At 39.6% G+C, this 22,269-nt stretch overlaps 1 protein-coding gene and 1 long non-coding RNA gene across 3 annotated transcripts in view; one reads left to right on the top strand and one right to left on the bottom strand.

Moving 5' to 3' along the window:
- The window catches only part of LOC124057782, a 1,110,263-nt gene that overhangs the window by 777,122 nt on the left and 310,872 nt on the right, over positions 1 to 22,269 (bottom strand). The gene's annotated exons all lie outside the window — the stretch shown is intronic.
- The window catches only part of dnah2 (dynein, axonemal, heavy chain 2), a 53,760-nt gene that overhangs the window by 109 nt on the left and 31,382 nt on the right, over positions 1 to 22,269 (top strand). The window contains exons 1-39 of one of the 2 annotated variants that reach the window (XM_046386215.1): positions 159 to 319; positions 482 to 540; positions 688 to 852; positions 1,056 to 1,281; positions 1,622 to 1,732; positions 2,783 to 3,021; positions 3,345 to 3,536; positions 4,478 to 4,635; positions 5,162 to 5,249; positions 5,605 to 5,810; positions 6,425 to 6,554; positions 7,551 to 7,730; positions 7,939 to 8,153; positions 8,421 to 8,567; positions 9,554 to 9,710; positions 9,931 to 10,040; positions 10,552 to 10,681; positions 11,192 to 11,380; positions 11,568 to 11,712; positions 11,954 to 12,146; positions 12,409 to 12,609; positions 12,996 to 13,152; positions 13,339 to 13,513; positions 14,408 to 14,571; positions 14,932 to 15,093; positions 15,472 to 15,575; positions 16,254 to 16,410; positions 17,032 to 17,114; positions 17,654 to 17,834; positions 18,039 to 18,177; positions 18,557 to 18,774; positions 19,173 to 19,262; positions 19,385 to 19,510; positions 20,172 to 20,282; positions 20,563 to 20,751; positions 21,050 to 21,153; positions 21,269 to 21,458; positions 21,645 to 21,825; positions 22,013 to 22,140. In XM_046386215.1, the coding sequence (XP_046242171.1) occupies positions 307 to 319; positions 482 to 540; positions 688 to 852; positions 1,056 to 1,281; positions 1,622 to 1,732; positions 2,783 to 3,021; positions 3,345 to 3,536; positions 4,478 to 4,635; positions 5,162 to 5,249; positions 5,605 to 5,810; positions 6,425 to 6,554; positions 7,551 to 7,730; positions 7,939 to 8,153; positions 8,421 to 8,567; positions 9,554 to 9,710; positions 9,931 to 10,040; positions 10,552 to 10,681; positions 11,192 to 11,380; positions 11,568 to 11,712; positions 11,954 to 12,146; positions 12,409 to 12,609; positions 12,996 to 13,152; positions 13,339 to 13,513; positions 14,408 to 14,571; positions 14,932 to 15,093; positions 15,472 to 15,575; positions 16,254 to 16,410; positions 17,032 to 17,114; positions 17,654 to 17,834; positions 18,039 to 18,177; positions 18,557 to 18,774; positions 19,173 to 19,262; positions 19,385 to 19,510; positions 20,172 to 20,282; positions 20,563 to 20,751; positions 21,050 to 21,153; positions 21,269 to 21,458; positions 21,645 to 21,825; positions 22,013 to 22,140 (5,913 nt within the window). In that variant the 5' untranslated portion in view covers positions 159 to 306. Of the gene's footprint in view, positions 1 to 158; positions 320 to 481; positions 541 to 687; positions 853 to 1,055; positions 1,282 to 1,621; positions 1,733 to 2,782; positions 3,022 to 3,344; positions 3,537 to 4,477; positions 4,636 to 5,161; positions 5,250 to 5,604; positions 5,811 to 6,424; positions 6,555 to 7,550; positions 7,731 to 7,938; positions 8,154 to 8,420; positions 8,568 to 9,553; positions 9,711 to 9,930; positions 10,041 to 10,551; positions 10,682 to 11,191; positions 11,381 to 11,567; positions 11,713 to 11,953; positions 12,147 to 12,408; positions 12,610 to 12,995; positions 13,153 to 13,338; positions 13,514 to 14,407; positions 14,572 to 14,931; positions 15,094 to 15,471; positions 15,576 to 16,253; positions 16,411 to 17,031; positions 17,115 to 17,653; positions 17,835 to 18,038; positions 18,178 to 18,556; positions 18,775 to 19,172; positions 19,263 to 19,384; positions 19,511 to 20,171; positions 20,283 to 20,562; positions 20,752 to 21,049; positions 21,154 to 21,268; positions 21,459 to 21,644; positions 21,826 to 22,012; positions 22,141 to 22,269 lie in introns of those variants that run through there. The other variant, XM_046386216.1, reaches the window with a different exon arrangement.

Below are 22,269 nucleotides of genomic sequence, written 5' to 3'. Positions count from 1 at the left end.
TTAACGGTTGCAAAGAATGACTTTTTTAAAAACCGTTTTACCCGAATACAGTTGTTGGAGCGGAGCCGTTAAAAGCTTGAATTAATACTTGAAACGTCCCTGAACGTTCCCCTAACGTTGTTGACCGTTTGGCTTCGTTAGGTTTCCGTGTAACCAATCCTTAACGTTAGCTCTTGGTTAGGTACTAATCAGAGAATAGGCTAACGTTCTATACGTTCTGTGTTACTAGAGTAGGTAACAGTTGTTGGAGAAATCCCGTTAAAACGTTTGGATGATTAAATAGAAATACAAATATATATATAAAAAATGCATAAACCGTGTAAGTATTGCACAAAATTCTGAAAATAACCCCTTTGTCGCTGAAAGTATTGTCATTTTAGCAGTTTACAATTGCAAATCGTCTGTCTCCTGAGTAAGGCTTTTTGCTTTAATTGAAACATTTTTAAAAATATTTGGTGTTTGTGTGTTTTTGAATTTGAAGTCTTCAAAGTGGATGTTCTGAAAGACATGGAGAAGGAATACGCTAAGACCCTTCGACAGGTAAAGCGGGTTCATTGATTTTACTCAGTGATTTTTACTTTTTTCTCCATTTCCATTCCATTATACCACTAAATAACATTTATTTCTCTTTCCCTCCCTCCTTTTCTTTTTGGACCCCTCCTTTAATCTCTTCACCTACTGTTGAAGGTGTTTATCCGTTGTGTGGCTCTTCCTGGTCTAACTGAAGAGTTGTGGACAGAGGAGAATGAAAAGACTTTGGATCAATTTATTGTTGACACCACTATCAAAACCTTGGTGGTTTACATAGACACTGATGCCAGGCTGCACGTGGACTTCTCTATTCCCTCACAGGTATCCACTTTTAATCCAAAAATCCTAATTTTATGATCCAGTTTGAGAGGGGTGTTGCGATGCCTTTGTTTACACTTTCAACTGATCAACTTTTTTCAAAAAGCTTGAGTGTTCTTCTTCTTTACAGTGTGTTTCGTTTTTTTAAATTTAACCCCCTCTGTGTGTTTTGACTATCCCTCTTCACCACTACTAAAATTCTTCAGGTGGTGGAGCACCTGTTCTATTTTATCCGCAAGTCTGGAGCCATAATCACAGCAGAGACGTTTAATATGGTAGTGCAGTTTGGCACAGTGCAGGGCGATCCCGCCAAGGGGCTGCTTCATCGCATGACCTGTTTGCATGCCCCTGCAGTTGCTGCCAGCACCTGGAACAAGAACATAAAGGACAAATATACCCACGACATGCACTGTTTCCTTGCCCTCCTCACAGGTGCGCACCTCAGACAGTTCTCCGTTGAACAACACTACACAAGGTAGTGGGGCTGCAACAATCAACTAATTGCCGCAGCTCTGCATAGTATTATATGAAGATCTTGTGTTTGTCTTCCTCACCACGATTTCATACTAAGACTCATTAGGGGTCTCCTCTAAACTTCATTAAAAGCTGCATTTTGTTGCAGGATGTGGTAGAAATCCTGAAAAGCACAAAACACACATCACGGTTGGCTTTACTCGGCACAGTGTGCGCACGATGACCATCATAACTTGCTAAAATTTTCACAGAGCCATGTGATATATAAAATAACATATATATTTTAATTTTTGAACAGATGATGTCTATAAGAAGGAGGGCAAAACAGTTCTATATATCCCAATGGAATGCCTACAGTTCAGCCCTGAGGACGCCATCAAGGACTTGAAGCTGGTAGAGAGAATGGAGAGTAAGTCCAAAGATCTTTGTATATGTGGAGGGTTGGGCGTGCCTTTCTCTTTCCATCTGTCTCTTACTCTGTGAGTTTCTCTTTAAAACAACTGTCTTAGACTCTTTGATGCACCACACTTATAACCTGTCACTTGTATCACTCCAAGTTGTTCATTGTTTTGTGTATTCTACCTCTACTTTGTATCATTTCATGAAAGTTTTATTCATACTTTGGTATATAACATAAGCCTTGTAAAACAGAAAATTAGATTTTCAAACTTACAACTTCTGTATTTTTCCCATTGCACCCAAACACAAAGAAGAGACAACGAAAATGCAAAATGTTTTGCCTTGAAATAAAGAATAAAAATTTAAAGATGATATTATGTTGTGGTTGGCACGATGGTGCGGTGGTCAGCACTGTTGCCTCACAGCACAAAAGTTGCAAGTTGTAATCCCGGTCTGGGCCCTTCTGTACAGAGTTTGCATGTTCTCCCTGTGCCTGCGTGGGTTTTCTCTGGGTACTCCGGCTAACTCCCACAATTCCAAAGACATGCACATTAGGTTAACTGGCTACTCTCCATTGCCCCTAAGTGTGAATGTGTGTGTGTAGGGTTGTCTGTCTTTGTGTGTCGGTCAGTCCAGGCTGTACCCCGCCTCTCTCCCCTAGTCAGCTAGGATAGGCTCCATTTGCTCTAATAAAAAAGAGCAAATAAATAATATACAATGCAGTATGTAATAAAAGGAGAACAGATCCTGTAGGGGCGAACGGGCCTACATTCCAGCCAAGGGAATGTTAATTAAGTATTATGCTCTTACATGCTCAGTTCTTTCAACAAATACCCAATACTTCTCACAGGACATCATCACCTTTCACTTTCTTTCTCTCTACAGCTTCTTACTCTTGTCAAATCCATCATTTTATTCCAATGTTTTTTTAGTGGTTTTCGCATCATTCCAGCATACTCTTGTTTGCTTCCTCCATCCCTGACTTTTTTTTGTTACCTCATCTTAATCTAATCTCACCTTCCCTTCCTTTTTCTTCTTCTACTTTACCTCCTGTTTTTAGCTGTCATGATCCACTGGACAGATCAGATCAAGGAAGTACTGAATGACCAAAATATAATAATGATGGGTGACAGCTGTGGTCCACTGCGAGAGATAGCCTTCTGGAAAAGCCGCTCTGACAAGTTGCTGGCTGTCAACAAGCAGCTGCAGAAGCCAGAAGTCAGGCACATTCAGAACATCCTGCAGCTCTCCAAGTCTCTCACTGTAGTGCGCTTCTGTGATCTGGCCAAGGAAATACAGGTACTAAAAGTATAAAAATCATGTCTTAGCAAAGGTATAATGCAGTTAATATCAGCCTTTTGATTAAAGAACAATACTGAGTATTGCCGTAATATGTGTTAGTGTTCTTACCAACAACAATATGCTAACTGTGATTGATTATGGTAGAATTCCTTATTAAGAAATAATCTTAATCATTTCTTCCTCGCTCATGAACTGGAGTGCTGCACATTATTACTGCATCTGTGATACCCACTAGCTGAAAGTTGAAAGTGTGCAGATTAAATGTTTTATTAACATGACTTAATAGTAATACTATAATATTTAATATGTGTGTTGCCCAGGATTGCTCTCAGCAGGCCGAGTTAAACGCAAAATTCCTCTCCATATTGAAGGAGCCATGTGAAGAGCTCGCGCAGCTCAAGCCAAGCCAAGTTGCTCCTAAGATGAAACACATTGTCAATCTGATTAGCATCATCTGGGACAACAACGTTCACTACAGCACCAGCGAGAGGATCATCGGTCTCTTCACCATGGTACCTGCATTTTACCACAGCAGAGTAACATCACATACTGTGCATATACAGACACATGCTGCAATCCACCCTTTGTATTTCTATTCTGTAGACAAATAATGAATGTACTGCTTCAAGTTCCTTTGCATAAGCCATGACGTATTCCACAGAAGAGTCATTGGGACGACAACAACAGATAATCTTTTGTTGTCAGAATGTCCTTTCACTATGTCTGTGGACATCAGAGGCCTCATTTATGAATTTATGAGTTAAGACCAACTTTGAGCTTAAGTAGGACTTAAGCAGAAAACTACCTTTAAGTAGTTATTTATTAAACTTTATCTTATCTCTAAGCTAAGTCTAGGCTTGATGTAATTGTACTTCCTGCATAGTTATGCAGGTGTGTTGCTGCTTTGGTTGAATATCGTATACCTCATCGAAGCCTGTTGGTGAGCTTTGCACGAGCTTTATGAATGTGATAGGAATTCTTAATTAAAATGTGAGGAACTAGCAGACCTACAGTCATTATTTCTGGACACACTACATCACTTAATCTGTTTATATTCTTAAACAAGACCATTTCTTTTGAAGATGAGCCACTTTTCATGCAGCTGCGACACACTCTCAATCTGCGTGTTTGGCTTTGTCTGCCAACCCGCTATTTAGGCCCCCAATTACCGGTAGTATGTGTTGCCTTTACCATTTTTTTTAGGTGTCATGTCATCAAAGTTAAAGTTACAATGCCATGAGAGTGAATACGCCGAATTAAATGCTCCATTACTTTTTTTCATTTTATTTCAGTTAGCATGTTTGCAGACTAGGGGAAAATGCTCAACCTTAAATGATTCTCTGTGTTCTGTATGAATGCTCTGACCACTATCATTTTCCTTGCTTGACGTTGGGAAGAAGAATTACAATAAAAACATGTAATTTGTTTGGGTTTTTTTTTTTGTTTTCTGCAGGTGACAAATGAGATAATCCGTTTGTGCTTCCAAAGCATCTCTCTGGACAGGGTTTTTGAGGGCTATGTGTTATCCAGCAAGCAAAGCCTCAGTGAATGTATCCAGTGCTGCCTGACCTGGAAGGAGACTTACCTGCACGTCGCACAGATTCAACGCAAGTAGGAGAGATCCCACATGCATAATCAGGATACACCTGGGGACTTATGGGGAAATGTTAGCACTTAAATAATCTAAAGTGAATGTGTTTGATTTCAGTTATTGGAATGCACTGCTTTATATGGGTTTAGTGTAAGAGTGAACTGATATTTGGTTGAATTGAAGTTGTTAAATTGGTGAAGAAGTCATTGTGGTTTAAATGCAGAAATAAATAAACTTAGGCTGGAGATGACCTCAGATCTTTGTTCCAGATCTGAGTTGCATTAAGCTTGCTAACAGTAATTCAGACAGCCCTCCAGACAAACTGATCTGGATGGCTGATCAGAGACCCCCTGCATCCTTAGGGTTAACCTGAGTGGGCAGCTATTAACAGCCTGCTTTTTGTTTTTAAACATTTAATGGTCTATTGACCACTGTAGACCCATTTTCAATATACTGTGCTTATCTCTTCATTCCTGTTTCTAATTAGCTCTTCTTTTTGCCCTCCTCTTTTCTTCTCTCTCTTATTCCCCCTCCATTTTACCTCAGGTATTCTCCAAAAGGGTGGGTCCTGGATGAAACTAGCTTTTTCATGTTAGTTGATGCTTCTATTCAGAGATTCAGAGACCTGCTTGAGGTGAGTATTCCATACATGCATATTAACATATGTAAACACAACCACCTGAACACTACAGCTTTGTAAACCCATCCTGTTAAAATCCAAGGGTTGCTTAGGGTTGGGTCAGATTACAGATTGGCAAATTGTTTGCAGTTTGTCCAATGTCATCCATTGGATTATGGGGAAAGATTTTCATTGGATTATTTTTATGAATGTGATTTGAAGACTTAGTTTTTGTTGGCTTTATTTTACCACTTTGCTTCTGCTTTGTATTGATACTTCCATGGCCTCCTCCTTATTTAGTCTGCCAACTGTACAGTAATTTCACAAAATAGTTTTCTTATACATTGTACACCTATTGGATGGATCTTAGGTATGTGACTGCCAGCATCAATTTGCCCGTTGGGAGGATGGTCAGCAGAGGGACCTGCCTTGCTTCGGCTGCTGCCTGGGACCAGAATTCACCCGTTCCTTCCTGGAGATAGAGGGTCACTTCCACGATGGCCTACAGAAACTACGCTCTGTTGACAAGGGCATCCTTGATGTTGAGAACACCTCATGGCAGAATGAATTCAGCGCGTAGGTCTATTTATTTTTACACATTCAAACTACAGCTAAACATAATAGTACAAAAGTATTTTGCATGGTTCCAAATGAAAGCATCCGCTAATACCTGAAGAAGTATCAGCCAAGGAACACCAGACAATTTTACTGTTAAATCTGGAAGTCTGTGAAGTGGTTTTTTTTCAGTCTGATGTTCAGAAAAACACAAATCATTACTTAACAATCCACACCGATCCTGTTGCCCACTTAGCAGATAAAAGATACTGGAAAGGTGTTTCCTGGTTTTTGACATGTCTGTGTGCATGCACCTCTGCGTTTGCTATAAAAGATGGTTTAAACAGGTTTTTATGCAATCACAGTTTCATGCTTGAATGAGCTCTAAAATTGCAGGACAGCAACTAATTGGCGTACGCACAGTCACAGCTGTGTCCGACCTTCACTTTAGGACAAACATGTTGCTTCGGAGCCAAGAAATTACCAAACAGACAAAGCCACAAAGCAGTTTAGTGTGATTTTGGTGTTTTAATCAGCTGATCATCATGTGGATGGCTTTTCATGTGTAGTCACATTCTCGTTTGTGTGTGTGTGTGTGTGTGTGTGTGTGTGTGTGTGTGTGTGTGTGTAAACAGGTTTAATGCATTAGTAAAGGAGCTGGAAATGATGATGCGGCTCCTGATCAATTCAGTGTTTAAGAAAGTGTACAGAGTGGAGGACGGAATCCTGCTCGTGGACAGTTTTAGACCTCTGTCTATTCGAAAGGTATTTCTCTCAAACACACACTCTCTCACACGCACACCCGCACCCACATACTTTAATGTCTTTATTTTGCTCTTAAACCACTAACTAAACAGGCATTCCTCAATTAAACACATTGTCACAACTTGTATTTATTAAACCTTTTCACAGTTCATATATGAAAGTTTGTATCAGCATACCTCATCATACTACTATCTTTTCCCCCAAGTCTTTGATTTAATGCGTACATTGCTGGAAATATTTCAAGCACAGATGGTCTTTCATCACAAAATTTGTAGAGAAATGACCAATCTGCATCTACTGATTATATAACACACACACCAGGATAATTCCCAGTCTGGAACTCTCCAGAGTGATGACAAAATATGACATTAATATATGACTGTATGAGGCACCAATGCATACAATAAACAGAATCAGAATCAGAATTCCTTTATTTATCCCCGAGGGGAAATTCTTTAAGGGAGCGTCTGTAACATGCTGCACACGTATCGATAATCAATAAGACAATAAGATTAATAAGAATCTTGAATTTCCCTCTGGATCAATAAAGTATCTATCTATCTAAGAGTAAACAAGGGACCACATCAGTCTCTCACCTGAGCCTGTTGTCTGCAGCTGTTTACCTAACATCTCACTGTAGCTGTTTCTGCTTGCACTCTTCTCCTCTGCAGAACTGAAATGTAGCCACTAATGTGTTGTGAATATGTAAAGCACATTTAATTTCTTCTTAATTTTTCTCAATAAAAGCCTCCCCAAATTCAAAAGTGTTTGATTTTCATCAGCAATAACTTACAGCTCAAAATGAATGTGATGAAACTGTGAAATAAAGCAGATATCTTTGAGAGCAAACAGGCCAATAAGCTGCAATGAGACTCATTCTCAACCTCTCTGTTTTCTTCACCAGTCAACTTTAGTCTTTCATCTGGCTTATTTTCTTCTAATAGTTCCATAAAAGTCATGTACTCATTCTCTTCCATCCAATGTTCTCACTCCCAGAACATTAAGAAAACCATAGAGGAGAAGGCGGAGGAAGTGTACAACATCTTTTCCAAAGAACTCACAATGGTTAACAAAGAGCTGAACCAGAGAAGATTTTTTCCTGACCACATGCCCCGGATGGCAGGCCAGGCCCACTGGGTGAGGGCCCTCAGATATCGCATAGAGAGACCCATGGAGGTGAGTGCATTAGACTACATAATAACCTTTTCCTTTTTGTCTTGAGGGGTTTTGTCTTCTGGGTTACTTCGTACCACCACACATTGATTGAATTTTACAAAGATATTATTTACTATAAACAGATAGCATTTATCGTCTTAAATTAGCCCTCCTTCTGGAGCTCCTTCCTCAACATCTTCCCCATTTTTCTCCTTTCTTTGTCTTCCAGATGCTTCAAAAGGCCTATTTCATGCCTGAGACATCTAGTCAAAGGCAGTTAGTTTTGACTTTTGGTCAAACAATCCAGTGTTTGGATGAGATAGAGAGCAAGAGCTACTATGAGTGGAGCCAGAACTTGGACGTACAGTACTTGAAGTTGCTGGAGAAGCCAATCATGGTGCGCTGCAAGGACAGTTCCACCAAGCTAGGCGTGAACTTTGACAAGTGGGTGACACAAGCACGACTTATTCACAAGGGACATGTCATTCATATTAAAGTATACACATCAGCAGTGTTTTACATTGTCTCCTGTCCTCTGTGTACTTGTGACACAAAAGAACTCTCACCCATACTTTGTGCGTTAACTCTGCACTCGTAACACAAAGACAAAGATACATTTCTACGCATATACTGTACAACGCATGTGCATACACATTTGTTTGGACTCATTTTTTTCTTCATTTTCTGTATATTCTGTATTTGCTTTTCCAGTGACATCTTGAACCTGTTCTCTGAGATTGAATATTGGGATCGTCTAAAGTACGAGATTCCCCCGTGTGTGCGTCCCATTTACCAGCGAAGGGAGAGCCTCAAAACACTGAGAGAGAGTGCACTGCTGCTGATCAGGAACTATAACAGGTATGACACTCACAGAGAGATGAAGAGAGCAAAAACACTAAACAATGATTTCTTACATCAGGGTACTGGTATATGGTTATGTTGAAGATACTATGCCTTTGACTTCCTGCTGTATTCGGCACTTTTCCAATCAAATTAAAATGACATGATTGTAGGAGTTTGATCACAGGACCTTTGCGTGTGGGTGTCTCTGTGGGGTGTGGCACAGGATTTTAGTGGTAGTGGGTAATTACTAAATCTTGCACACTTACACTTATTTTGTGGCAAAAGATGTTTTCTGTGTGGCACACTGCATCACACTGAGCATATTTGAAAATGATGTTAGTTGTTCCTGAATAAATAAATGGTAAATGCGCTGTCCTTATATAACCCATTTCTAGTCTGTTTGACCACTCAACGTGAACCAGCATTCGCCATTCACATGCACATTCATGCCCTGGTGGCAGAGGATGCCATGCCACCTGCTCATCAGAAGCAATAACCATTCTCATAAACGCACACACCGATGGAACTGCCGTCGGCGGCAATGTGGGGTTCAGTGTCCTGCCCAAGGACGCTTCCACATGTAGACTGCGGTAGCCAGAGATTGTACCGCTTCCAATTAGTGGATAACTGCTCTGCCTTTTGAGCCACAGTCGCCCAAATAACCCAGATCCAAATAGACTTGGCCTCATTAGAGTTTGCATGGAAGACAGACCACTCAGCATTGTTACAAAATGGAAAGGCCACCACAGATACTAATGTGTACGGCATTTCATCGTGAACTCAAGTCAATTGTCAAACATTTTTCCATCAAGCATTAGAATTTGTGGCTTCACAGGGATTTCAGAATGAAAACAGATGACCACTCGCACAATGAAAACTCAACTCAAGCGCTGTTAGATCATTTTGCCTGGTCTGGTAGTACTCACCCAGTAAACACACTAATATTAAATCTTCTTCTCTGTGTGTTTATGCATGGGTGTGTATGTTTGTGTGTGTATAAGGATCATTGGAATGCTGTCTCCTGATGAGTTGGGTCTGTTTCGGGAGCACATTAGTTTGATAAATAAGAAGATTCAGCCGGGACTGACCAAGGTGAAGTGGTTGCCTGAAGAAGACTCTAGTGTCTTCATCCAGAGCTGTCTCCCCCACATTGACAAGGTTGGAACACACACTGTTTTATTTTTACTGTATTCACCTTTTTTTTGTTCATTTTCTAAATGTCTTCTGAGATAGTCCTACGATAGTCCGTAGGTTAGAAATGTTCCCCTGACAAGCTGAGAAGATGTGTTTGTCAAAAGTCATGTTCAGTTTACTTAAGAATCTATTCTTGGTCCCGTAACTAATTTGGAGTTCCTGAGGAGTTCCTTTCCTCTTCCAGGTCCAGTTGATAGTTGATGGATACAAAACATCCAACCTCTCCATATCCAGCCTCTGTCGCCAGATCAGTGAAACACTGCTGGTTAGACTGGATGACAAGACCGTATACAGGTAGTGACACATATGTGACTTTTTCTCCATTACATGAGGTGCCTAAAACAGTAAATACAAAAAATGCTTTAAAGTTAGCAGATAATCTATAGCACATTTTGTAACTTCTTACAACATAGTTCATAAATTTAATGTTGAATGTGTAGTGTGTATTTAAAACTTCATATTCATTAAGTACAGCAAAACAGTGGATGAAGTCATTTTTTACACGCCACACCACTTTGCAGTTTTTTTTTCTTATCCATTTGTTCTTTCATAATGTATATTGCTGTACTCAGTAGAGACATGAGGCTTTCTTCTATGCTTATGGTCAGACTGAAATTTCCTTCTCCTCAGTTTAGAGGCAGAGGAAACTGACTAGAAAACCAACAGATTGTTTTAAGTCAGCAGTAAGCGTCACTGCTTCTTGATATTGTCTGAGGCGATGGACCTGATCTGGATCTTAACCTTGGTGCACTTTGATTTACTTTGTTGACTGCATCATTGGTGTTTCTCCTGTTGTAACTCTTAGAAACCTGGAGTTTGAGGATGACCAAAAGGCTCACCAGCAACGCAACCTCCAAATACTGCGCTCAGCACACCAGGATATTGTTGAACTCATGACCCGCATTCACAGCACCGTCACTAGTGATGGGCCTGAGGTCTGTGCTGTTTTTATTTGTCATTCATGATTGCCCATTTATACAACTGGTGATTAAGTCTTACTTTATGTGACATATTGTATTTGTGCAAGGTTGAGGCAGAGGCTTAGAGGACAGAGAAATAAGATATTTCACTTGTAACTCTTAAGTGGTCATTACTTCAGTTCTTTTCCTGGAACTTAAGTTTAAAGCAGCATAAAATTTGCTGCATACAAAGACAAAGTATCGACCAACATAAATTGTAAAAATACTGGTCAAACTAGCAAAAAATCCATAATATTTAAATGAACTGAATTGAAAATGTCTGGATTAAAACTTTCCCGACTACTACTTGCAGAAAAATAACAGCAAATCTATCTATTCTAATCTGCAGTTGAATTTATGTACGATCTCTCTCTTCTCTTACCAAGAGACAGATTTACCAAGCCTTTTGCATCTTTAAGTAAACCGGTAACCACCCAAATTTGCACTGCTGTGTCAAGTGTGTACATTTTTATCCTGGCATTTAAGGTTGAGGATCACTGGGTGACCTACACAGAGAAGGTGGACCACATGGTGGAGGAAGCTCTAAGGAGCAACATCAAAAACTCCATGAAGAAGCTATCCAGGGCTATCAATGGAGACAGAAAGACATCACCCAATCCCTTGTTCAAAGTCCTGGTATCATTGCACCAGGCAACTCCCAAAACCACACCCAAGGTACCAACAATAAGATAATGTGATACGATTGCATTAAATACAGTTTGAACTAGCAAACATGAATCTAGTCTTATTCTTCTTAGTCTTGCTCAGACACAGACAGTCATCTGTCTCTCTATCCTCTCATTCATCTGAGTCAAACTGAGTGTGTTTGTCTATGTGTGTATATTTGTCTCTGTTCTGACAGGTCGAGTTCTCGCCGACACTTGGAAAGCTTTCTCAGATTGTGGACTTAATGCCTCGGCTCATCGACACCATCTCAGAATTTAAACGACTGCCTGAACTTCTATCCTGCAAACAGTTGCAGTGGAATCCCATACACATCAACATAGGTTAGAACTATTTCTTTTAAAATGAGAGCCTTTCGTTGTATCTTGTCAGTTTTTCTTCAGGGAATCTTTTGATATTTTCCAAGAGAGAGTACTCCTGTACACATTTACCCGATGTGTATATAAAATCCTTGTAAATTATGGAATTACAGGCAGTGAATACTAAGCAGCTGCTGAAGTGACCATGTTTGTCTGTTCTTCTGTTCTTGTTGCTCCTGTCAACCGGTCCTCTTTGATCCTTCAGAGCAAGATGAGGAGATAAAGAAGATTCAGGCTGCAATTGCCACAGGGATGGCAGCCAATGTCAGCCACCTGCAGGCCTACCTGAAGACCTGGGACAAATACAGGGATGTCTGGGAAATCAACAAGGACTCATTTATACAACGCTACCGGAGACTAAACCCACCAGTCACTTCTTTTGATGCCGATATAAACAGGCACTGTGGAACAGCACTTTTTATTACTAAATATCATTCTTTACTTGACCTGGTTAAGAAGTTTCTATGAAACTTTTGATACCTTTTCACTAAAAATGGCCTTTCACACAGACCTATATTCTCATGTTAATCATGTATTTTTTTTTTCCCTGTCTAGTTACATTTTTTAATGTTTGGTGTTTGCTGTAATGAAGCATGCAGACACGTTAATGTCTCTCTTCTGCTTTTTTTTGCCATGTTCATTTTCTTCTTCCTCCTGCAGGTATACAGAAAAGGCTAACAGTGTTGAACAGGAACAGACGGTTCTGAACATTCGGTTTGTCATGCTGGACTGTTCCATACTGAAGTCCTCTTTGGTGGAGCACTGCAGCGAGTGGCAAACCAAGTTAACTCACCTGCTCAGCTGTATGGCCAGCAGCCGCCTAAAAGATCTTAATGCCTGGTTGCAAGACAATACCAAAAGGTGGGGTGTGAAGTTGAAGGACATTTGGGAGGCATTTTTATGTATTTATTGCAGACAGTAGAGATGAATTGGCAATGAAGGAGCGAGGTCTGAAAGAGGTCCCCACCAGGACTCAAAGCTTTGGTAGTTGAATAAGGTTTATGGGAGGCATCTTAGTCCCCTAAACCACAGGGTGCCCCGAAAGTACTTTATTTTTGAAGTTATGGTTTTTATTATCATTATCGCTTGTTCATCATCTTGTAATGTCTTCGTGAAAAACATTCTTTATAAATAGAAATTATGAATTGAACCTAGATTGATCTCTTCAGTCAGGAAACGAAGAAGCCTTTGATCCTGAGATGTGTATCTTCCTAAAGGTGGTGTGCTGCTTGTATGTGTGTGTTTAGGCTGAGCCAACCCCCCAAGACGCTGGCGGAGCTTGAGGAGAGCCTGAAACTCTTGGAGGCTGTCCGAGGCGATCTGGCCAAGACAGAGGCTCAGATTCCTCTCATTCATGATCAGTTTGCTATCCTCGACAAATATGAGGTCTCAGTGGAACAGGCTGTAAGCACCCCTGTCATTAGTAGAGAAATGCACAAAGCAAACACACTGCAGGACTGTATGTACCCAAACACACATTATGAGTAATATTAAAATACCTGTGATATCTCCTCTCGTAGTAACTGTATATCTAGACAATGAACAAACATTCAGAACATTCCTTCTCATAATCACTTGGTTTGCTCACAGGTGCAGGACTTGCGTGAGGCACTGAATGGAGAGTGGGTGTGGTTTCAGCGTGTATTGATCAACAGTGACACAATGCTGCAGGAACACAAGGAAAAGTTTAAGAACAGCCTCATGCTCTCCTCTGAGGAGTTTAAGAAGAAGATTCAGAACACTGTGCAGGAGTTTAACTACAGAGGTCATACATTCTCTCTTTTTCTCTCTGTTTTACACACGTACTGTAAATGCATTATCACTTTGAGTTTCACCACTGTGGTATGTGCACCATTACTGTTTTACATAAAGCCCCTTTAGAATAGCTTCTATATGATCTGTCCCTGGCACTGATGCTCTCTTCCAGAGAATAAGTGATGTCTCTCAGTGGGAGATGCAGCATGACTGATTTCTTGCCCCATCACCCTCCCTCACTCCTCTCCACCTCCTCACTCCTCCTTTTCACTCCTTTTCACTCCTTTTCACTCTTTCACTTTTTCTTTCCATCTTCCACCTGGATATTACCATATTTTCTTGGCCCCTTCCCCTCCTTCTATTTAATGTGGTATGAGAGTGGCTAATATGATTAATCTTTCTATCACATCATATGTACTTTCACATAACAATAAGAGCTAACTCTATATTGAGAGATTTATTGTTAATTAAAACCACAGTTGTCTATACAGAGGAAAACAAGATGGAAATTTTGTTGTTTGCTTATACAGTTTACTTTGGCAAGTAAATACTTGACAGACATTGGAAGTTTGTAACATGCAAACATCTGTAATTTTGTTTAAATAATAATATTTCTCTAAAGCTAGCAATTTTTCTCGCAGTTACATAGTATAGTCTAAAATATTACATGACAGATATTTATATTTATATATTTATATTGGTGGAAAGGGTATAGCCAGATTTTTAATCGTTAGGGTTAGGGTTAGGAAATCTCTAGTGTTCTCTAATGTTCTGATTTTTACAATTTATGCAAATTTGTGTACTCTTGCTGACCACTAAGATACAGTAGTTGTCCTTTAACATGGTTTTTCTTTGTGGTCATGTGAATATCAATGCATGTACATTTTGGCTCGTGCATATCCAGGTCCTTTTTTCAGTGGGCTGGGCACTACGTTTGCCTTTAAGGAAATAGCAGAGCTTCGTAGCCAGCTGGAGGCTCTGAAAGAGGAAGAGCACACCATTCTTCACGGGCTGAGCTTCTTCAAAATAGAACAGTCCCTTTCCAAAGGCATCCGGATGATGGAGAAGGTCTGACACAGTTTACAGCCTTTACATACTGTTGTCTTGTCGTAAGATTATAGTCCAGAGAAAGTTACTATGGGAATTTAGAATCAGAATTCCTTTATTTATCCCAGAAGGGAAATATTGTTGAGACAAGCGGCTTTTAAGCATTTTAGGGACAGTGTTGAATTTTATTATATGATTTTATTATATAATGTTGGGAAATTGACAGGACATCAGTGACTGAATTCAGGGTAAAATCAAACCCAAGATGTTGGAATGGATTTTAAAGTTTGTGTTGTTGTTGTTGTAGTTGCTGCTGCTAACCTTGTCACTGCAATGCATTTAATGATCATGTTTTTGTTTGGGCCTGTGTGCCTTCTACAGGACATTGACGACCTACAGCAGGTCTGGGAGATCACACAGAAATGGAATGTCAAATGGAACAGCTGGAAGGTTGGACAATTTGCTACACTGGAGACAGATACGATGGAGAACGTGACACAAGACATGTTCAAAAAAATCCAAAAACTCCACAGAGAACTAAAGGTCAGTTATGAATTGGGTGCAGATTTTGGCTTCCTGCTACAGTGTGACAGTCATGGTTAAGCTAGGACATGTAATATATATCAACTGTTTCAGCTTAGCTTTATAATGTATGCTATACACTCCGGGAGCTGTAATTTGATAATGGTTTCTGTAGAAAGAACACACTCAGTGACACTTTGTGTTTATAATGGATATAAAAAACTTCAGTAGTAGTTTCAGACCCACTTTGGGGTCCCACCTCACTGCATTGAGTGACTGCTAACTTTCCTTCAGGATGCACAAAATTTGTATCTAACATCGCCACATGCACAGCTCCTTTCAGCAGCTCTGACAATGACATGACCTAGTAGTGAGCGCCTGATACTTGTCTGATTGCAGGATAAGGAGTGGGAAGTAGTAGATTTCTCCATGAACAAGATTGACCAGTTAAAACGGATTATCCCTCTCATTGCTGATCTGAGGAACCCAGCCCTGAGAGACAGGTACTGACTGACGGAAACCAAAGTTTCTACATGTATTTCCTTGACATTTTAGTATATCTTGCAGCTATTGATTTGCCATAGTCATATTTTCACTCAACATGGAAGAAACATGAATAAGAAATAACTGTTTATTAGTTTAACAGTAGTTAATATCCGTACTTAGAAGACTATTACTGGATGTGAGGAATTATATGCATGTTGAATTTGTTCTACAGGGTTGTGTTTTACGACCTTAAATTTACCTTAACAGGAGTTCCATAGAATAAGCTTTTTTCTGTGGTTGGTCCAAGCTGTTCTTCCTGAAGTTTGTTCTGCTGCCTTTTTTCTAAGGTCCCCTTCTCAGTGATGCTCCCTCTCACCATTGTCTGTAACCAAACTCCTAGAGGCCCATCCAGATCTTTGATTCATACACACTGTATTTTACAGAGCCATGTTACCACTGTTTACAAATGAATATGGAATACTAGTCTAAAAATAGAAGGTTTTATCTGTTGTGCAAGTGGGTGATGCTCCTTTAAGCAGATTTAGTTGTGATTTTGGGATATATAAATAAACTTGACTAGATTTAGTAAGTCATGTGGAAGGTGCTAATATTCCCCTTCCTCTTCTTCTTCGGCTGACTTACTGGGTAAATTGAGAGTAAGATAAAAGATGCTTTCAACTGCACGTTTCTTACAGACACTGGAAGCAGATCTGGGACAATCTGCCGTGCTCTTATGACCAAACTAGCACTGAATTTACCCTGGAGAAGATCATATTTCTGGGCTTCGACAAGTATGCTGACAAGATCTGTGAAATCTCTGGAGCCGCCACCAAGGAACTCTCCATAGAACAGGTTTAGTCTCATGCTCTTCTTTAGGCTGTTGCTCAGTGGGCATTTCTGTGGCTTTTTCTGCCTCTGTCCCCGCTGCATGCTGTTCTTGAGCAGTACAGCCAGCTCGTGGAGCAGAATTTGGCGAGAGATCTATAACCGTGAGAGCGATTTTACTTAATGAATAGTAAAAAGGAAACCAGATGAACTGATAAGCTAAAGATTCTGAAATATTTATACAGTATCATTAATTTGTATTGTTAACAATGCAACAATATTTCATTTTATAATATCACTGTTATCATCAATACCATCAATCATATCACAGCACCCCTACTTCCAATGGAATGAATGAGAAAATGTAGATTAACATGAAAAGAAGCACAAGAAGAAGAACAGTCATATTGTGCAGAGTGAAAAAAAACTGATTTAAAATTTAACAAATTTATCTCTAAAAAATTATCTCTGATGTACGCAAGCATTGAACTTAAAGCTATGATTCGTGATTCCCTGTCATTAGTAATCTAGTCATGACAATGTATTATATTAAGCTTGTGGAAAAGCATAGAATTATTGCTCCCTCATTTTGCCCTCTCTCACTGGTGTGGTGTCTGTTAATGTTACTCTTTGTGTTTGGTATTGAAGAGTCTGGAGGGTATTGCAAAGACATGGGAGGAAATGTTCCTGGACGTAGCTCCCTACAAAGACAAAGACCACTACTGGCTGAGGTGAGAAAGCATTTGGGTGAGGGTTCAAGAAGTTTTAAATGTAACCCAGGCTGAAACACTCTCCAACTTATGGTCAAAGGTTTGCGTCTTCATTAATTACTTGCATCACTAGATCCCACATCTCAATACAACTCCATAGTACTATCTGATGTTACACTCTAACTGTTTTTGTATATGGATAGTTTGGTAGCATGGCTGTATGGTCGAAAACATTTGAGATATATATTAAAAAGACCTCAGTTTTATGCAGTCAAAATATGTATCAATAACTACACCTTCAAAAACGATCACTAAGGTTTTTCATAATCTTTCTGGAACAGTTTTATCAAAAAACTTAAGATCATAGTGTTCACAAAGATAAGATTTATTGCAAAAATTAGGCAACTATGTTGAATTACACTGTGCAGGTTTACCTAATGAATTGATAACTTAAGTGTATACATCACTGACTTTTTTCAGCTGCGATGGTGTGTTACCATTGGAATCTATTATGAACAATCATCAGCAGTCATGTTTAATTCTCCTTGCCTCTCTTTCAGGGCTACAGAGGATGTTTTCCAGGCCTTGGAGGACAGCCAGGTTATTCTGTCCACAATGAAGGCTTCTCAATTTGTCAAAGCCTTTGAGCAGGAGGTGGACGGCTGGGAACGCCAGCTGTCCCAGGTGCTGGAAGTCATTGAGATGATCCTCACTGTACAGCGTCAGTGGATTTATCTGGAGGTTGAGTAAACATATATCTTATATTGGATTCATTACTATAAATGGATATTTATTGCTTTACGGTTGTTATTATTACTGTCTGTGAGTATCCATAATTTGATGGAGTACACATTTGTTGTAGACAGTTTGGGTTTATTTAATTGTTAAATCACTTTCTGTCACTCTTCACTTTTCAATTTTCTTTTTTCCCCCATTGCTCTCTAGAATATTTTTGAAGGAAAGGACATCTGTGAGCAGTTGAATTGTGAGTTCAAAGAATTTGAACATGCAAGTTATGTTTGGAAAACCCTCATGGGCCGACTCCACAAGGATAACAACGCTTTGCAGGGAACACATCACCCTGGTATGACAACAAACTTTATGTTTCTTTAAAGAACATGCTGTTATCGACACTGTCCATAGAGTCACAACTCTAGATTTTCCTCTATGTGAAGAAAAAATGTCTATTATCAGATTAAAACAAACTAAAACAAAGCAGCTATTTTGTATCCCATGTTTAATCCATGTCCCTCATACAAATTCTATATTAAATTTTGAGAAGAAAATATTGAGTTAAACAGTAGTTTGGAAGGATTTCAATTAATTTAAGAAAATGTGATAATGTTGTTGGCCTAAATTGACTATTTATTCATGAATAACGTGCATCATTTGTATATGAGTACAAACAATACTAAGAATTTAGTCTTAGTCTTCAATCAACTTTTCTCCTTTCATTCTTTCAGGCTTGCTGGAGAAGCTGACAGAGATGAATGCCAAACTGGAGAAAATCAAAAAGGCCCTGGACATGTACCTGGAGACCAAGAGGCAGATCTTCCCAAGATTCTACTTCCTTTCCAATGATGACGTGCTAGAGATCCTAGGGCAGTCACAGAACCCAGAAGCCATGCAACCTCACCTGAAGAAGTGTTTTGACAACATCAAGAGCCTGCGCATTGAAGAGGCAGGGATCTTAAATGACATGAATAAATTATCTATGACAGGCACACATACGCTCAGTGACCAGTGCTACACTACTACTGATAAAAAGTCACTGAAGCCTGTTTCTCAAGAATAGATTACCAAAAATTACACATTTAAATGACCGGTGTTTATTTACCTGAAGTTCTTTTCAGCAATAGCTTTGATCTAACACTCTTCTACTTTATGAGATACAAAATATAGCAAAGCTATTATGCATGCTATATCTTTTACTTATGAAATTGTCATATTTGACAGTTGAATATATCTGTGTCTGTGTAGTCTTACTGTAGGTGCCCTTGCACTGTAAGTGTACTCTTTGCATTAGTGATGGACCAGTACATGCATAGAGGTGCCACTGTGTATGTATTTCTTGCATAGGTGGAAAGTAAGCCAGTTGCTGTGGGAATGTCTTCTGCTGATGGGGAGTATGTTGCTTTGTCCTCAGTGAAACTGGACAGACCTGTGGAGGTACATTATTATGGTAGTAATCATGATGATAAAAGTGTCATGTTGATAAATCTTTTTGTATACATGATAGCATTGATGCTAATGAATGCATTAAGCAGAGTTCTGGTTTTGTGTGTATGTAGGTTTGGCTGTGTGATGTTGAGAAGAACATGCGTTTAACACTAAAGAAGTGTCTGACCAACTGCCTTGGCGCTCTGAAGAGGATGGCAGGACAGAGAGACAAATGGATCAGAGACTGGCCAGGACAGGTGCATTTGTCTTCAGCTTTGAACTCTTTGAAGGTTAAATATACAGTATTTAGTTCCACTAGAGCACCATCATTTCTGACCAAAACAAGTGCGTTCACTCAAAGTTGGAAGGAAAAAAATCTAAATACACATTGCTGATCAAATATGAATCAAGATGTTGTTACTACATACCCTATTTCTTAAAGACTTAAATCTTCGTAAAATGTTTTTAGAGCCATATTTTAGTGTACTGTTTAGCTATAATATACTGTATGCTGAAAAGGGACATGAGGACGTAGAGAGACTGCACAAACATGCACCAAGATGAGCACAGACCAGCTTCTACTGTGGGTGGTAGTAAAAATAAGCTGCATTTTAAAGCAAGGATTCACCGATTTGAAAACCAGTGCGTAGCAGCAATTACTTTTGCTCAATTTACAAATCTCAATTCATATTGCACGCACTCATGTAAGTTTCTATTACTTCTTATTCTATGTGATTGGGCTGCTGTGGTTTGTTAACTTCAATGCTTTATGAAAATCTTCTGCTTGAGGAGTTCATACGTAGATAATAAACTTGGAGACAGTAGCATTTTAATGCTACATCAGATTAGAATAAAGTTAGCAGGTTATTTAAATTGAGGCATTCAGTTTGCCTTCAATGTCTGTCCTTTCTATTTAAGGTGATCATCACAGCCAGTCAGATCCAGTGGACCACCAATGTCACAAAAGCTCTCATTGCCAGCAAGGAGGGAGCTGATAAGTCTCCCCTTAAGTCCCTGAAGAAGAAACAGGTTTTTTATACTGTTTTTCACTGAACTGAACTTTTCTGGAATTTTTTTATATTTATGAGTGAAGTTCTTTTGATGATTTGTTGATCCACCTGTACGTCTCTATACAGCAAAGTGAATGCTCTGTATCCAGCGTTATTCTAAACTTAAAATGCGCCTTGTGTCATCAGTTACAATTTCCATATTTTGCAGAGCTTACAATTATGTTAAAATCATCATATCTGCCTTTTTAGAAGCAACATGGATAACCAACATAAAGATGTTATGCTCCCTTGTTTCTCAGGTCTCCATGCTTCAGCGCTATTCAGAGGCCATCCGTGGAAACCTGTCCAAAGTCCAACATCTGAAGATTGTAACGCTAGTCACAGTGGAGGTTCATGCTCGGGATGTCATTGATAAGCTGGCTAAGGCAGGCTGCAATGACATCAATGCCTTTGAATGGTTCTGCCAACTGCGACTATACTGGGAGACGGTAAGCTCTGACAGGGGCAAGTGAGAACAACAGACAGGAGAGAGAGGACAAGACATGCTATTACCGACTGTGTTTTGTAGCATGAGGGCATCACCTCGATTTAACCTCTTCATGAGAGTTTTCCCGTATGTCTAATATTTGATGACATCCAGTTACAAAGCTGAAAGCAAAACTGTGATTGGTCACAGAGGTACCGTTATAAATATTTTTATTAACAAATAAATAGCTTTGTTAAGTTGGTAATCATGAAAACCTCCATAAACTTGTTTATTTCACATTTAATTTGTTCTTCCTATAGGACGCATGTGATTGCATCATCCGACAGACCAACACACATTTCAGATACGGCTATGAGTACCTGGGCAACTCTGGACGGCTTGTCATCACTCCACTTACTGACAGGTCACAATCAGTCATTCAGTAAATAGATCACCAACCAACCTGTGCATCAACACATCAATCAGAGGCTAATTAACATGCTGTATTTCCATTTTGGACCCTGTGTGACCGTGTTCAGGTGCTACATGACTCTGACTACAGCACTCCATCTCCATCGAGGGGGATCTCCTAAAGGCCCGGCTGGTACTGGGAAAACAGAAACAGTGAAGGACTTAGGCAAAGCGCTTGGCATGTATGTCATTGTAGTCAACTGCTCTGAGGGACTGGGATACAAATCCATGGGACAAATGTTCTCTGGCCTGGCACAGGTACGAAAGACGAAGGATTATGATGATGACGATAGGCAAAATCATAACAGTGATGATGATGTCGTGTGATGACTGTATGCTGGCTTTAAGGATAGTCAGCAAGTGTTATACACATTGGCTGTAATATAACTTATATACAATACATAAAACGTTTTGTATGTATTTCATTGTGTCCGTGCTGAACAGACAGGAGCATGGGGGTGCTTCGATGAGTTCAACCGCATCAACATTGAGGTGTTGTCAGTAGTGGCCCAACAGATCCTCTCCATCCTGTCTGCCCTCTCAGCTGGACAGTCCAGATTCCATTTTGACGGACAGCACATACCTCTGGTCAGGTCATGTGGCATCTTTATAACCATGAATCCTGGTAAGTCAGTACTAATGTGCATGTGTATATTCTGCATTTTATCTCATCTTATGTTGGTGGAAACATTTGAATCATACTGAACATCCACTGAAGTTGAAACTTTTTACTTTGGGTGGTATGATATTTTTTTCTGCCATCTGTCAGTGTTTCTAATTCTAATCTTTTCTCAACTTGTATTTTGTCCAAGGTTACGCTGGTCGTACTGAGCTTCCAGACAACCTCAAGTCCATGTTCAGACCTATCTCCATGGTGGTGCCGGACTCTACTCAAATTGCTGAAATCATGTTGTTTGCAGAGGGATTCAACAACTGCAAGGTACAGCCACTCTACATAGTAGTAGTGTGCTGGAAAAAGCTGGTAAAATGTCTTAGTTTAGGTGTTGCACTTAAGTACTACAAGTGATAGAGAATTATTATCTTATTAATGAACTAACTGAATTGTTAG

Source organism: Scatophagus argus, chromosome 4 (genome assembly GCF_020382885.2).
Source record: "Scatophagus argus isolate fScaArg1 chromosome 4, fScaArg1.pri, whole genome shotgun sequence".
Lineage (NCBI taxonomy): Eukaryota > Metazoa > Chordata > Actinopteri > Scatophagidae > Scatophagus > Scatophagus argus.
This window is presented reverse-complemented; position numbering and strand designations above follow the sequence as displayed.